The sequence below is a fragment of the Nerophis ophidion genome, linkage group LG17 (assembly GCF_033978795.1).
Source record: "Nerophis ophidion isolate RoL-2023_Sa linkage group LG17, RoL_Noph_v1.0, whole genome shotgun sequence".
Classification (NCBI taxonomy): domain Eukaryota; kingdom Metazoa; phylum Chordata; class Actinopteri; order Syngnathiformes; family Syngnathidae; genus Nerophis; species Nerophis ophidion.
The window spans coordinates 15,308,197-15,321,145 of NC_084627.1; the positions used below are offsets into that span (position 1 = coordinate 15,308,197).

The 12,949-nt window shown below is 41.1% G+C and overlaps 1 protein-coding gene across 5 annotated transcripts in view; it reads left to right on the plus strand.

Annotated features, from left to right (window-relative positions):
* Positions 1 to 10,667, plus strand: part of znf618 (zinc finger protein 618) — a 75,291-nt gene extending 64,624 nt beyond the window's left edge. For all 5 annotated transcript variants that reach the window (XM_061876402.1, XM_061876400.1, XM_061876404.1 and 2 more), the window contains 2 exons: positions 852 to 1,951; positions 5,089 to 10,667. In XM_061876402.1, the coding sequence (XP_061732386.1) occupies positions 852 to 1,951; positions 5,089 to 5,622 (1,634 nt within the window). In that variant the 3' untranslated portion in view covers positions 5,623 to 10,667. The remainder of the gene's footprint in view (positions 1 to 851; positions 1,952 to 5,088) is intronic.
* Positions 10,668 to 12,949: the final 2,282 nt, after the last annotated feature.

Sequence of the window (12,949 nt, forward strand, 5' to 3'; positions counted from 1 at the left end):
TATATATTGTACATTATTAAAATGTATTTTATCAATAAGAATTTGATTTTGTACACTGATGTATAATTTATACCATTAACCTTAATAACCTTACTTATCTCATTGTATGGAATATAACTTACTTCACCAATTATTTATTTATTTATTTTTATTGTGATACTTAAGGAGTATATTGTGAATACATTGAGAACAGGAATTGAACAAAAGTTTTAGCAACTGTTATGTAAAAGAAAAGGGGTAGGATTTAATAAGCTCTGCTTCTTCCTACTGCCTTTCGAACATGTTGAAAAGAGAAACTGGAAATTGTGATGTATCATGTTGTATGCTTGCATGTTCGAAATAAACTCAACCATCTCATTGCAATAAAATAAGTCCAGTGCTCCAACTAATTCAGAGTTGGCATGTGTTATAGTTTTTATACACTTATTTTATGTGGTATTTATTTGTCACACGTGTAAGGCCAGTCCGTGACAATATGGTCTAAATTAAACCGGTGCCTGGTGCAAAAAATGTCGGGGACCCCTGCTGAAAAGTACAGAAAATTGGCACCGCGGAGTACCAGTATCGATTCCCGCATACCGGGAATCGATACCATACTGTTCAAATACAAAAGATACCCACTCCTAAATGTTTTACATTTTTTTGGACACAAATTAAAAAGCTCGGCTATACCTGTCCCCTCACAAACACACGTGTTGAGTTATGATAGCCATGTGTCCAAATAAATCGCTGATATCGTTTAGCACCAACCCAAGACCACATATACATTTGTGTCTTGTGTTACTGTATACCAACACATGGCGCCAAACGACCTTTTCCAAGCATTTACATGTTTCTTTTCTCCCGTCCAGAGAACAACGGCCTACCTGAGAAGGAGCGCCTACAGGTGGCCGAGCGTCTCTTACGGGTAATGTGCTCCGATCTCAACATGCTCAACGTGCTCAACAGCAAGGACTTCCTCAAGCTGGCACAAACGCTGGTGGACACGGGGGCTCGCCATGGAGCCTACTCCACCCGCGACGCCCTGGGCAATATGAGTGCCTTGGCGCTGCGCCAGCTGCCTCGCATGTACAACCAAGTGAAAGTGAAGGTCACGTGTGCCCTCGGCTCCAACGCCTCACTGGGCATCGCCGTGACGTGCCACTCTCAGACGTCGGGCCCGGATGCCTGCTACGTTCTCACAGCCTATCAGGTGGAGGGCTCGAGACTGAAACGTTACGTTCTTGGCGTAAGGGAGGCGGAGCTGAGGGAGGGGCCGGAGCAGATCCACCACTGGGTCCAGAATGTGCTGTCCGAGTTTGTCATGTCAGATATTCGCACTGTGTATGTGGCAGAGCCCCGCGTGTGGGCCGCCGGATTCGGGGCTTCCTCGCTTGGAGGCGGCGGACGCGGGAGGATCTGCTTGCGCTGCGCAGGGTGCTCGCTTGGTGCCGTTGTCCAGGCCGTCTTGGGGAAGCGTAGCCTCCAGGCTCGAGGGCTCCACGAGCTGGCCGAGCTGCTCGCCACGTGCAGAGACATCTCCTCCACCACCACACTGGGCCTCAGCGAGGAGCAGGGCACCAACACCTCCACAAGCTCCACAGAGGACGCAGCACAGGGCAGCCCCGGCCAGTGCCCCACCCCTCCCTGCTGGGATCGTTCGGCTGAGGCTCTCCTGCAGGTCAACTCCCACTTCGAACAGATCTGCGAGACGTACGGGCGCAACAAGTCTACGGCCCCTCTCCTCCAGGGCCTCAACAAGCACTTGTTAGGAACGCTCACTTGTCTGCTGGCTCCTCTGCGCCTGGCAGCGCTGGAGCTCAGCAGTCAAAGGAGGCCGACATTGCAGCAGGTACTTCCTGTCTACCTTCGCCTGGAAAAGTTTTTCACATCCAAAGCTGGAGAAGCTGGAACGGGCGTGGCCAGCAAACTCTGTCACTACTTCCTGGAAGCACTCAAGGAGAACTTCAAGGTAATGTATTTTCCAGGCATGTGATTTTTCCGTTTAAAGTCGGAATTCCGTCTTTTTTAATCTCGGGAAAAAAAAAAAAATTGTCTTTTGTAATCGAGACGTAGCTTACATTACGCCATGGGTGTCAAACTCTGGCCCGTGGGCCAAATTTGGCCCGCCGTGTGATTTCATTTGGCCCTTGAGGTACCGGTAATATCAAATTAAGAATTGTTGCCTCGGTATTATACAGGGGCGGTGCCGCTCTAACAACGCATTTGCCAAACCTCCCGAAATTTCACTGCCTCTCCCGTAAATCTCCCGGGGCAACAATTCTTCCGAATTTCTCCCGATTTCCACTCGGACAACAATATTGGGGGTGTGCCTCGAAGGCACTCCCTGTAGCGTCCTCTACAACCTGTTGTCACGTCCGGTTTTCCGCCATAGAAACAATGTGCCGGCCCAGTCACATAGTATCTGCGCCTTTAACACACACTAATGAATGCAAGGCATACTTGGTCAACAGCCATACAGTTCACACTGGGGGTGGCCTTATAAACAACTTTAACACTGATACAAATATGCGCCGCACTGTGAAGCCACACCAAACAAGAATGACAAACACAATTCGGGAGAACATCTGCACCGTAACATATGTAATACCCAGAACCCCTTGCAGCACTAACTCTTCCGGGATGCTATAATATACACCCCCGCTACCACCAAACCTGCCCCCCCCCTCCAATTTTTATTTAAATTTTATTTGATTTGCCATTGATATTTGTAAATCATTATTGATAGGTTGATTGGAAACACTAAATTGGCCCGAATGTGCATGTTGTCTCTCTATCTGTGTTGGCCCTGTGATGAGGTGGCGACTTGTCCAGGGTGTACACTGCCTTACGCCCAAATGCAGCTGAGATAGGCTGCAGCGACCCCAGAAGGGACAAGCTGTAGGAAATGGATGGCTGGATGGATAATTTGAAACTCGGCTTTGCATGTCACTATAAAGTTATATAAGCCTTGCTTGTTCAATATTCAATGCAAAACATTTTTGGATCCCTCTTAAAAGATTCATTTGTTCAACCTTGGCCCGCGGCTTTGTTCCATTTGAAATTTTGGCCCACTCTTTATTTGAGTTTGACACCCCTGTATTACGCCGTAGTTGAATGTTGTCTGTCTATCTGTGTTGGCCCTGTGATGAGGCGGCGACTTGTCCAGGGTGTACCCCGCCTTCCGCTGAGATAGGCACCAGCGTGATGATTGGTCGATATGTTCTTTGTGACAAATCAGGACATCTGTTATGAATGATGAAGTTATTACCGCCATTTTCCAAATGTAAACGATGTCGGTTCTCGAGAGAAAGGACGCTTCACGAGTAAAAGAAATTGATAAACATGTCAAAAATAAGTTTCGATGGGACTGGATGGAAAGGGAAATCACTGATACTGTTGGGATGAAGGAAGTTACGACTTTGTTCGGCGATTTTATTCGGAAAATCGATCGTCCCGGAAAAGTTTTGTGCATTTGTGTCATGATAATATTGACTATGGATCACAAGGTTTCAAGGCTTTGGAAGTACATGCGAAACGCCAAAAACATATGAAACAACTTAAAGCAAGGAAAATGAACTTTTCACTAGCTGGTACTTTTAGATGTCAACCGAATGTGAGCAAACCTTACGGACTTCATCCTTTGTTTGCATCGACAACTGCCGTAGACATCGAGAGGAAAGATCCACCCAAACAACCCACTTCAGTTGCAGACAGGGTAGTTAATAATGAGGTAAGCTAAAAAATATCCATTCATCCATCCATTTTGTAACGCTTTTTCCCTTTTGGTGTAGCGGGGGGCGCTAGCGCCTATCTCAGCTACAATCGGGCGGAAGGCGGTGTACACCCTTGACAAGTCGCCACCTCATCCCAGGGCCAAGCTAAAAAAATTTAAAATATTTTCTTGCGAAATACGCATGTTTGTTTTAAATATTAACCAATTATTGCTTTGCGAAATATAAATGGGTTTTTCTAAAAATAAAAAGCCACGTGAAAATATTTTATGAAATTACAGAAATTCAAAGAGTCTCATTATTGATTCCAGTTAACAATTTTTTTGAAAGAAATTTGCAGATAATACTATTTTGTAATATTGGCGACTTGTCCAGGGTGTACCCTGCCTTCCGCCCGATTGTAGCTCAGATAGGCGCCAGCGCCCCCCGCGACTCCGAAAGGGAATAAGCGGTAGAAAATGGATGGATGGATGGAAGTTCTTATGTAGTCTCTTAAAACAACATTGTCAGCGGTGTAATAATCTTGAAGGTAAATATTTTCCCACTTGTTTCATGCAATATGTCAGTGTCCTCACATTATTATTATTTCCTATTTTGAAATATGAGTAAACAATACTAAACATGTTTAATTATTTTCATAAATTTATATCCCTATTTTGTCAAAGAATGAAATGTTTAATTTAGGTATTTTGTTATATTTATAACTAAACTTGTAGGCAATTAAGCATATACATTAAAACTGTGAATTGTTATTAGTGGTTATGTATTTTACAATTTATGCTACTTTCTGATAGCATATATCATGTAATTGTCTAATTTTTGAAATATATTTTGTATAATAATAAATCTTGGCAAAACTGTTACACCACTGATCATTTTTTTTACCCCATGTATACAATATCTGACTAATAGTAATGATAGAATGATTTCCAATATGTTCAAAAATTATGTTTTCATGTCTTTAAACAGTAAAATATTTTCTTCAAATGGTGCTGTCTTTGTTAATTTTAGCATGTTAAATTGGTGAAAAACCAGGAGCTTCGACCCTTGCCCCCCCACCAGGGCAGCGCCTTGGACCCCCGAAATTTTTTTTTCGGTCTTTTTCATTGTGGTCAAATCACATGCCTGATTTTCGAGTATGCCTAATAATATTCCTCTTTTTTTTCTTTTTTTTTTGCCGGTTTTCTTTTTTTTTTCTCAAAGGGTGCTCATATGCTTGTAGTTGAGAATTACTCAAACATGCCTCTGCTGATTACAGCCAAATAGTTCACCTAATTTTGCCTACACAAAGCAATTTACTACACACAATTTAAAAACTACAAATCTGTCCTTTCATAAATATACTCGCATAATGATGACCATGTCCTACTTCCAGGTTGAGCGAGCCCACCAAGTGGCAATGGTTTTGGATCCTCAGCTCAAGCTCCGTTTGGTCCCGACTTACCAACACGAGGATATCATCTCTCGAGCGTGCGAACTTGCTGCTGAATCCAAGGACGGGTGTATAACCAGCACCAGTGGCTCGTGCGGCGAGGAACGGGAAACTGACGGCCCACCGATGCCTAAAATAACCCGCGTGGAGGGCGCCGGCAACAACGGCGGCACGGCCATGGCGTCAGTGTCCGCTAACGACGAGAGTCAAAGCAAAGTCCGACAGGAGATCTTCCAGTACCTGGCGGAGCCTCTGCTCCAGGGCACCACCGATCTCTTCCAGTACTGGAGCTCCACAGTGGGCGACAAGTTCCCCAGGCTGGCCCGCCTGGCGCTGTGGCTCCTAGCTGTGCCCGCCGTGGGCATACGCAGCGAATGCGTGATGGTGTGCGAGCAAAGCCTGGCCATGAAAAGGAGGCAGCAGGTAACCGCAGAAGAAATGAACAAACTCATTTTCCTTCGCTCTAACATGGGCTAACCAACCAAACCTTGACCCCCCCCAACCCTCAGCCAGGGACTTTTATTTAATTAGGCTTAGACCGGGTGTAAAGGTATAGATGTGTACGTGCTAGGTTGCAAGCAGCTGTTACAACACAGCTTTTCACTTTCTGTATTTCACACGAAGATGTTCAGCATATCGGTAACTCCAATAATCATTGTCTAGCCTAAAAAGGAAACCGCTTTAAAGGCTACATGCTGTTATGGGACGGCGGGGAAGGTCAGTAAACCTCAACAATACTGTAGAAGAAAATAGTCTGAATATTCACTGCCTTTCGCGAGATCTGTTTGGAATTCTCTACAACCTCAACGAAACCTGCTAAACCTTTTTTTCCTTCAAAGGGGTTAAAAGCGCACATTACAAGCTAGTCTGGATTTACACTGCAGTTTGAAGTCAACACTTTTTTTTGTTTGTTTTAAACAAACCGCGTTAAGCAGATTAAAAGTTGTATGTTTACTTTGCTTGGGCTGCCCTTGGATCAAAGGGGTCATACTATGATTTTTTTCTAAATGTAAAACACTTTTGTGTAATGTGGTTTTTTGGTCAAAATCTTACATTTGATTATCTTTTACGGACCATCTTCAAGCCGCTTTTTGGTAGTCTCTTCAGAATGCGCCTTTCTGTGGGCGGTCTTATTTACGTACCTCCACTTCGACAGCGTCTTCTCCCCGATTGCCATGTTGCAGTTTTTAGTGCTTTGAAAGGGAGTCTACTGTCAGATCTAAGTTAGAACTACCGTATTTTTCAAAGTATAAGTCGCTCTGGAGTTTAAGTCGCACCTGCCGAAAATGCACAATAAAGAAGGAAAACAACATATATAAGTCGCGCTGGAGTATAAGTCACATTTTTGGGGGAAATGTATTTAATAAAACCCAACACTAAGAATAGACATTTGAAAGGCAATTTGAAATAAATAAAGAATAGTGAACAACAGGCTGAATAAGTGTACGTTATTTGACGCATAAATAACCAAATGAGAAGGTGCCTGGTATGTTAACGTAACATATTATGGTTAGAGTTATTTAAATAACTATAACATATAGAACATGCGATACGTTTACCAAACAATCTGTCACTCCCAATTGCTAAATCCGATGAAATCTTATACGTCTAGTCTCTTACGTGAATGAGCTAAATAATATTATTTGATATTTTACGGTAATAATTGCACACATAAGTCGTTCCTGAGTATAAGTCGCACCCCCGGCCAAACTATGAAAAAAACTGCGACTTGTAGTCCGAAAAATATGGTATACACTGCTTTAAATTACAAATGGAAATGGGATGGAGGAACGACCCACATCAAGATGATTAAAAAAAAAGAAGGTGCTTATTGATTACAAATTCGGACTAAAATGACGGACTCGCGCAAATATCTTAGGGCAAATTTCGACCATATATGGAGATATCGGCTGACTTTACAATTGGTAAAAAAAAAAAAGCCAAAAAAGGGAAAATTCCAAAAGGCTAGTTTGGAGAAGTTTTAAGGAAGACAAAATTGTTTTATAAAAATATCAGCCATGCCTCCATGGTTTGATTTTAAATGTTCGAGATCCCGAATACACAAAAACAGATTCCGTTGCGTAAAAAAGTTGGTTTTGCGTAAAAGGTCCTCTTTAAATCTGGGGTGTCCACACATTTCCTTACTTATACTGACAAATTGAAGGGTTATTTTGATGAAGCCTTTAAATCAATCCTATGTTATGCTGTCTTTTATTCCTTTGTTTTTTTAATTTGATCTTTTTCGATAGGATGCGTTTCAGAAATGGCGTGCCGCCCTTTGAAGTCTGATGATTTAAACAAAGTCAGTCATTACAGTCGTGCCTCGCCACATTGTGCGTCAAATATTGTGGCTTCACTACAACTTGCATGTGTTTTGTATTTTTCAATTTTCCAAACATATAAATGGCCAGATAAGCTAAGAATATCGACATTGCACTAGTATTGACCACTCGAGGAGACTGAACCAATCAAAGTGTGCTGTTCCATATCATGACCACTGATTGGCTCAGCTTCAGGCAACATGACTATATTGGATTCAAAGAGCTTAAAGATGACCAAAGGGTGTTATTTAACGTCTAGAGTTCTCTCATCATGTTGAAAACTGTATATAGATGGCCAAAAACACGTTTTTTATGCTATACCTATGAAAATATTGGCTTTGTATTAAATAATTCGTACTTAAACGGAAATTATTTTATCGCGGTTATGTTTGCAACCAATCAACCACATTTAATGAGAGACGACTGTACAACGTTTTCACCTAATTTATAGTCTGTAATGTACGGTATTTAGACTGAATTGAATGGCTTATGCTTTTGCAGCAGTTTTAATTTACCCCAGGTGTTTTTTTATATTCATAGGTGTGTTTTTTGTTGCTTTACTGTATTCCGATGATTTACATTTGACAGGTTCAATCAGACAACGAGTATACATCTTATTCCTGCAAGGACAATGTGTTTTCCAGACCCATATTGGAAATATCTGAGAAATCGAGATTGTGTGACTTGAACCATGTAGTGTAAATCCAGCCTTACACTCTTATAAAAACCTTCTTCCAATTATCTTTTTTTCCCCGTTACCTCGTCACATGTGCACGTCACACACAAGCTTGGCTTGCACAGAGAAGAAACACTTTTGCGTCTAATTTTCACGTCGAAACTTGTAATATATTAAAACCACACTGCAGTTTTAGCAAGCTAACAATTGTTCATTTGAACTCTAGCCAGTAACATTACTTGAGCTACTGTAACTTTCTTTTCGCCTACTCTACTCGTAGAAAGCTTGTTAGTTGTTTGTCCTCAAACATAGTCTTCCTTAAGTAGGCCTCACATGTTGATTTATCACGGCAATAAGCTACATTGTGTCACAAACGGCACGCGACCGAATCTTCAAAAACTCGACTGTTGGCCGACACGCTGCTCCTGCTGTCTATCGCGTTATTTTTTGGAAATCAAAACGCGGAAATCTCTCTCAGGAACGAGTTTTTCGCCAGCTCTTTGTTCCACTGACTTTCATTACTGGACATTTGTAACAAACAAATTGTGGTTCCAGCATGAGACAGAATTTAGGTCAACACTAATGAAGTCAATTTAAACAGATTCTAACGTACATGTCTTGCAAGCTCATACCTCCTTAAATGGCTCGAAAGAATGGTCAATTTGATTCCTAATGGCTTTAAATCCTTTATTTTCTCTTGTTTTACCCAACAGGTAACCACAAAAACATGCCTTGATGTTAGTAATTCATTGCCTTTTCAGCAGCCTCCATTTATTTTTTGCTAAAGCATGTTACCACTGACTGGGAAACAGCTCCCTCCAGTGGTCAAATGTAGGCCTGCAACATGAACACCTGTATTTACTTGATAAGTGTTTTTTTTATGCCTGTGGTGTTACTTAATAAGACACACATCTGGATTTATTTTATATTTAAATATTGGAAAAATTTAAAAAATATTTGGGTGTATCCCGCTAACAATACGCATCCATTTTTTTTTTTACTATCAATATTCATGAATGTTTTATTTAGATTGTAGGTTACTAAAACATACACTGATTTTTTTTTACCATTCAATATTTGAATATATATTTTTCAATCATGTCATGTTAAACTTTTGCCATTTAATATGAGCATGATTTTGTGGTTAGGGATGGGCATTTGACTTAAGTTTCTTGATTAGACAAAAACTAGAAAATGAGTAAAAAAAAAACTATATTATGTTTGGTAATTTTAGATAGGAAAACAATACTAAGGTTGGTATTTTTCTCCACAAAAATACCTTTTTATTTTTAGGTGTATTACCACATAAATACGAGTTAAGACTGAACCAACAGCACCCCGGCTGGTTGCAGCCAAGCAGTGCACTCAAATTATGACTCTTCCTTGAATTAATCGACTCAATTGATTATTTTTTGTGATTATTTGCATTCTGAAGATCACTGATCTTTTGAGTCGTTTCAAATATTTTGTAGATAGTATGACAAGCGGTAGGAAATGGATGGACGGTTATCACAAAAAAATTTGCTGATATAAAAAAAAACTGCGTTGGTTTGATCGAAAAGAAACCAAATCAAGTTAATTTTTTTTTTTTTCTGCTTTGAAGAAATAGATGAAGGGATTTCCAATTGTGTTTTTAAATAATGTATTTTAAATAGGATATGCTCTGGGACAAAATGCCAGCGTCACCCAAGAATGAGCGTCCATCGCGTTGCTTCGACGAAAATTCTATCTTAAGCTAATTATGCATGCTTTTATTAATTAGAGTAATAATTCTATTATAAAGTTGAAAGCCAGTGTGTTTTTAAATTTTTTTCATGTCGGACGACTGAATTCGAACCTCGGTGGAAGTAGGTGAGGTACTGCTGAATACGTTGAGATTATCCATTTTTTTTCCCGAGGATGTATTATTATGTACAGTACATACAGGAGAACTGCTGTTTTTATGCCACAAGGGGGCGCCGTCATTTCAGAGACACAGTAGGGAGCACCGGTGATAACATTATACCTCTTTTTTCTACAGTAGCATTTAAACAAAAATAAGGTTTTTGATATGATAGAATAATAACACAACTTAAATACTGTTAGCCAATGGGAATCCTCTAAGTTTTATTCTTTGTCAGGATTTTAAGTTATTTAAACTTCAACTGTACAAACAACTATAGTATGCTAACACGGAGATGTTTTCATCATGCATTATCGAATCAGGTTAAGAAACGTGTGTTGCTTTTTGTTCTACTTTACAGGCATTTCTTCTTTAATCTACTGTTTGACGCCACATGATTTCTCTCTTTTCTTTGTTTTATTTTTGCCGACTCCTGTGTAGATTCCGATCTGAGTTGTCTTATTAGTAAGCCTAATTTATACTTTTGTAGCAACACTATTTTTATATAATGGCAAAGAAACGAGTTTCACTGTCGTCTTTTGTTGGTTGTGTGTCATTCTAATGGCAGCGCTGTTCAAAGGTTTCTGAACTACATTACCCACTGTAGTATTTAATGTGTGAATAAACTCCTAATCTGTGTCAACGTTGCGGTGTGCATCATGTTAGAGCAGTGGTCCTTAACCTTGTTGGAGGTACTGAACCCCACCAGGTTCGTATGCGAATTCACCAAACTCTTCTTTAGTTCTTTAATTCAAGACAAAGTAATATGTTTTTGGTTACACTTTAGTGCAGGAAACATATTCCAAGTATCAAAGACTTAATTTTGTCATGATCTGTGGTCTGTATTATGTTTATTTTTTTGTTAGTTTTTGGACTCTTTTAGTTCCTGTTTGCGCTCCCTCTTTTGTTTGGTTACCATGCCGACTTATGATTTTCACCTATCTCTGGTGTTCGGGCCGCGCACCCGTTTCCAATCGAGACCCTTATTTAAGCCTGTCTTTGCCAGTCAGTCGGCCTGGCGTCATTGCTTGTTTTCATGCGATACCACAGTTCGTGTTGCTCGATTCATGCCGTGTCCACGTAAGTCTTGTTTATTTCTTGCCACAGTTTCGTGTTTGTCCGAAGCCATAGCTTGTTTGTTTGTTTCATGCCACAGTTTTGTGTTTGTTCCACGCCATAGTTTGTTTGTTTACCTCATGCCCTGCCAAGATTTATCGAGTTAATAAATATGTTCCTACCTGCAAGCCTTGTCCGGAATAGTCCATTTGCATCCCGGGAGAACAAACCTTGCAGTAAGCTGCGACCTCTCCTTTATGACAGAATGATCATAAGTCGGCATGGTAACCAAACAAAATAAGGAAGCGCAAACAGGAACTAAAAAAGTCCAAAAACTAACAAAAAATAACAAACATAATCCAGACCACAGATCATGACCAATTTAGAGTTATTTGGACACTAGGGGAACATATTCTAAGTAATAAAGACTTAATTTAGAGTTATTTGGTTAGGGTTAGGGTCAGTGTTAGAGGGTTACGGTTATAATAAGGCCTTAATAATGGCTAGTTAAGATCCAAAATGTTACTACTTTGGATGATAATAAGCAACTAATTAATGGTGAATATGTTCCCCATACTAAAGTGTTACCCTGTTTTTTTACTGGTGCACAAAATGAAACGTGCATGAACATCACCTTCTTCAAACAACAAAGCCAACACAGTGCATAAACTCACAACAAATTACACACCTGCAAATCAGTCATCTGTTGCCGTATCCGTAATACGCCGATAGGGAGAAGTTTGTATTTACACGATGAGTCGGGTGTGTTTTGACCTCCGCCGAACCCCTGAGGCCGACTCACCGAACCCTCAGGTTAAGAACCACTGTGTTAGAGTGATGTGTGATCGAGAAACCTTAGTTGTTTTTTTTTTCACATTCACACGGCTGATTGTTGGACTACTTGCAGAGGAAACATCCTGTTTTCCTGACTGCTTTTTGGAAATGAGCAGAAAATATGGGGGGGGGGGCTGAAAAGATGCCCATGCAACCTGACCAACTTAAAGCTTTCTTGTCAGGAAAATTGACTCTGAAAAGGATGTATGCCGTTTTTAGGTCCCAGCAGCTGTCACAGCACCTGGTGATGTGAGCTACCTTTAACCCCTAGGTGTCACAGTCAAGGCCGGCAGGCTATATCCAGCCCACGAATTAATTATCTATGGCCCTGGGATGGTATTTGATTTGTATTAGAACCTGTGTCTTCTGTGGGGAGAAAGTGTGGCTGTAATGAAATAATAAAATCGAAGAAGGCACTATGAAACATCTAAGAAACACAAAGACAAGAATATAGACACGGAACAAAGGTAACTGACACCATGTTTGATTATAATAATGAATGGGCAGCACGGTGGAACAGGGGTTAGTGCATGTGCCTCACAATACGAAGGTCCTGAATAGTCCTGACTTCAATCCCGGGCACGGGATATTTCTGTGTGGAGTTTGCATGTTTTCCCCGTGACTGCGTGGGTTCCCTTCGGGTACTCCGGCTTCCTCCCACCTCCAAAAACATGCACCTGGGGATAGGTTGATTGGCAACACTAAATTGGCCCTAGTGTGCGAATGTTGTCTGTCTGAGTTGGCCATGCGATGAGGTGGCAACTTGTCCAGGGTGTACCCCCCGCGACCCCTAAATGAACAAGCGGTAAAAAATGGATGGATAGATGTAAAAAAATGTGTTGTGGCAATATGCGGATTTCACCAATGTGGCTGTGACAGACTCAAGCTGTCGTCGTGTGGGTTCCAGGGACCGTCAAGGAAGGACATAATGGCCAGCAGGTTTAGACTTCTTTATTTCAAAGAATGTGTCTCTTGCCGAGTTGCTTTTCAGCCTTTCCGTCTGCTGCTCGCTGTTCCGCTCCAGCTTTTCAGCTT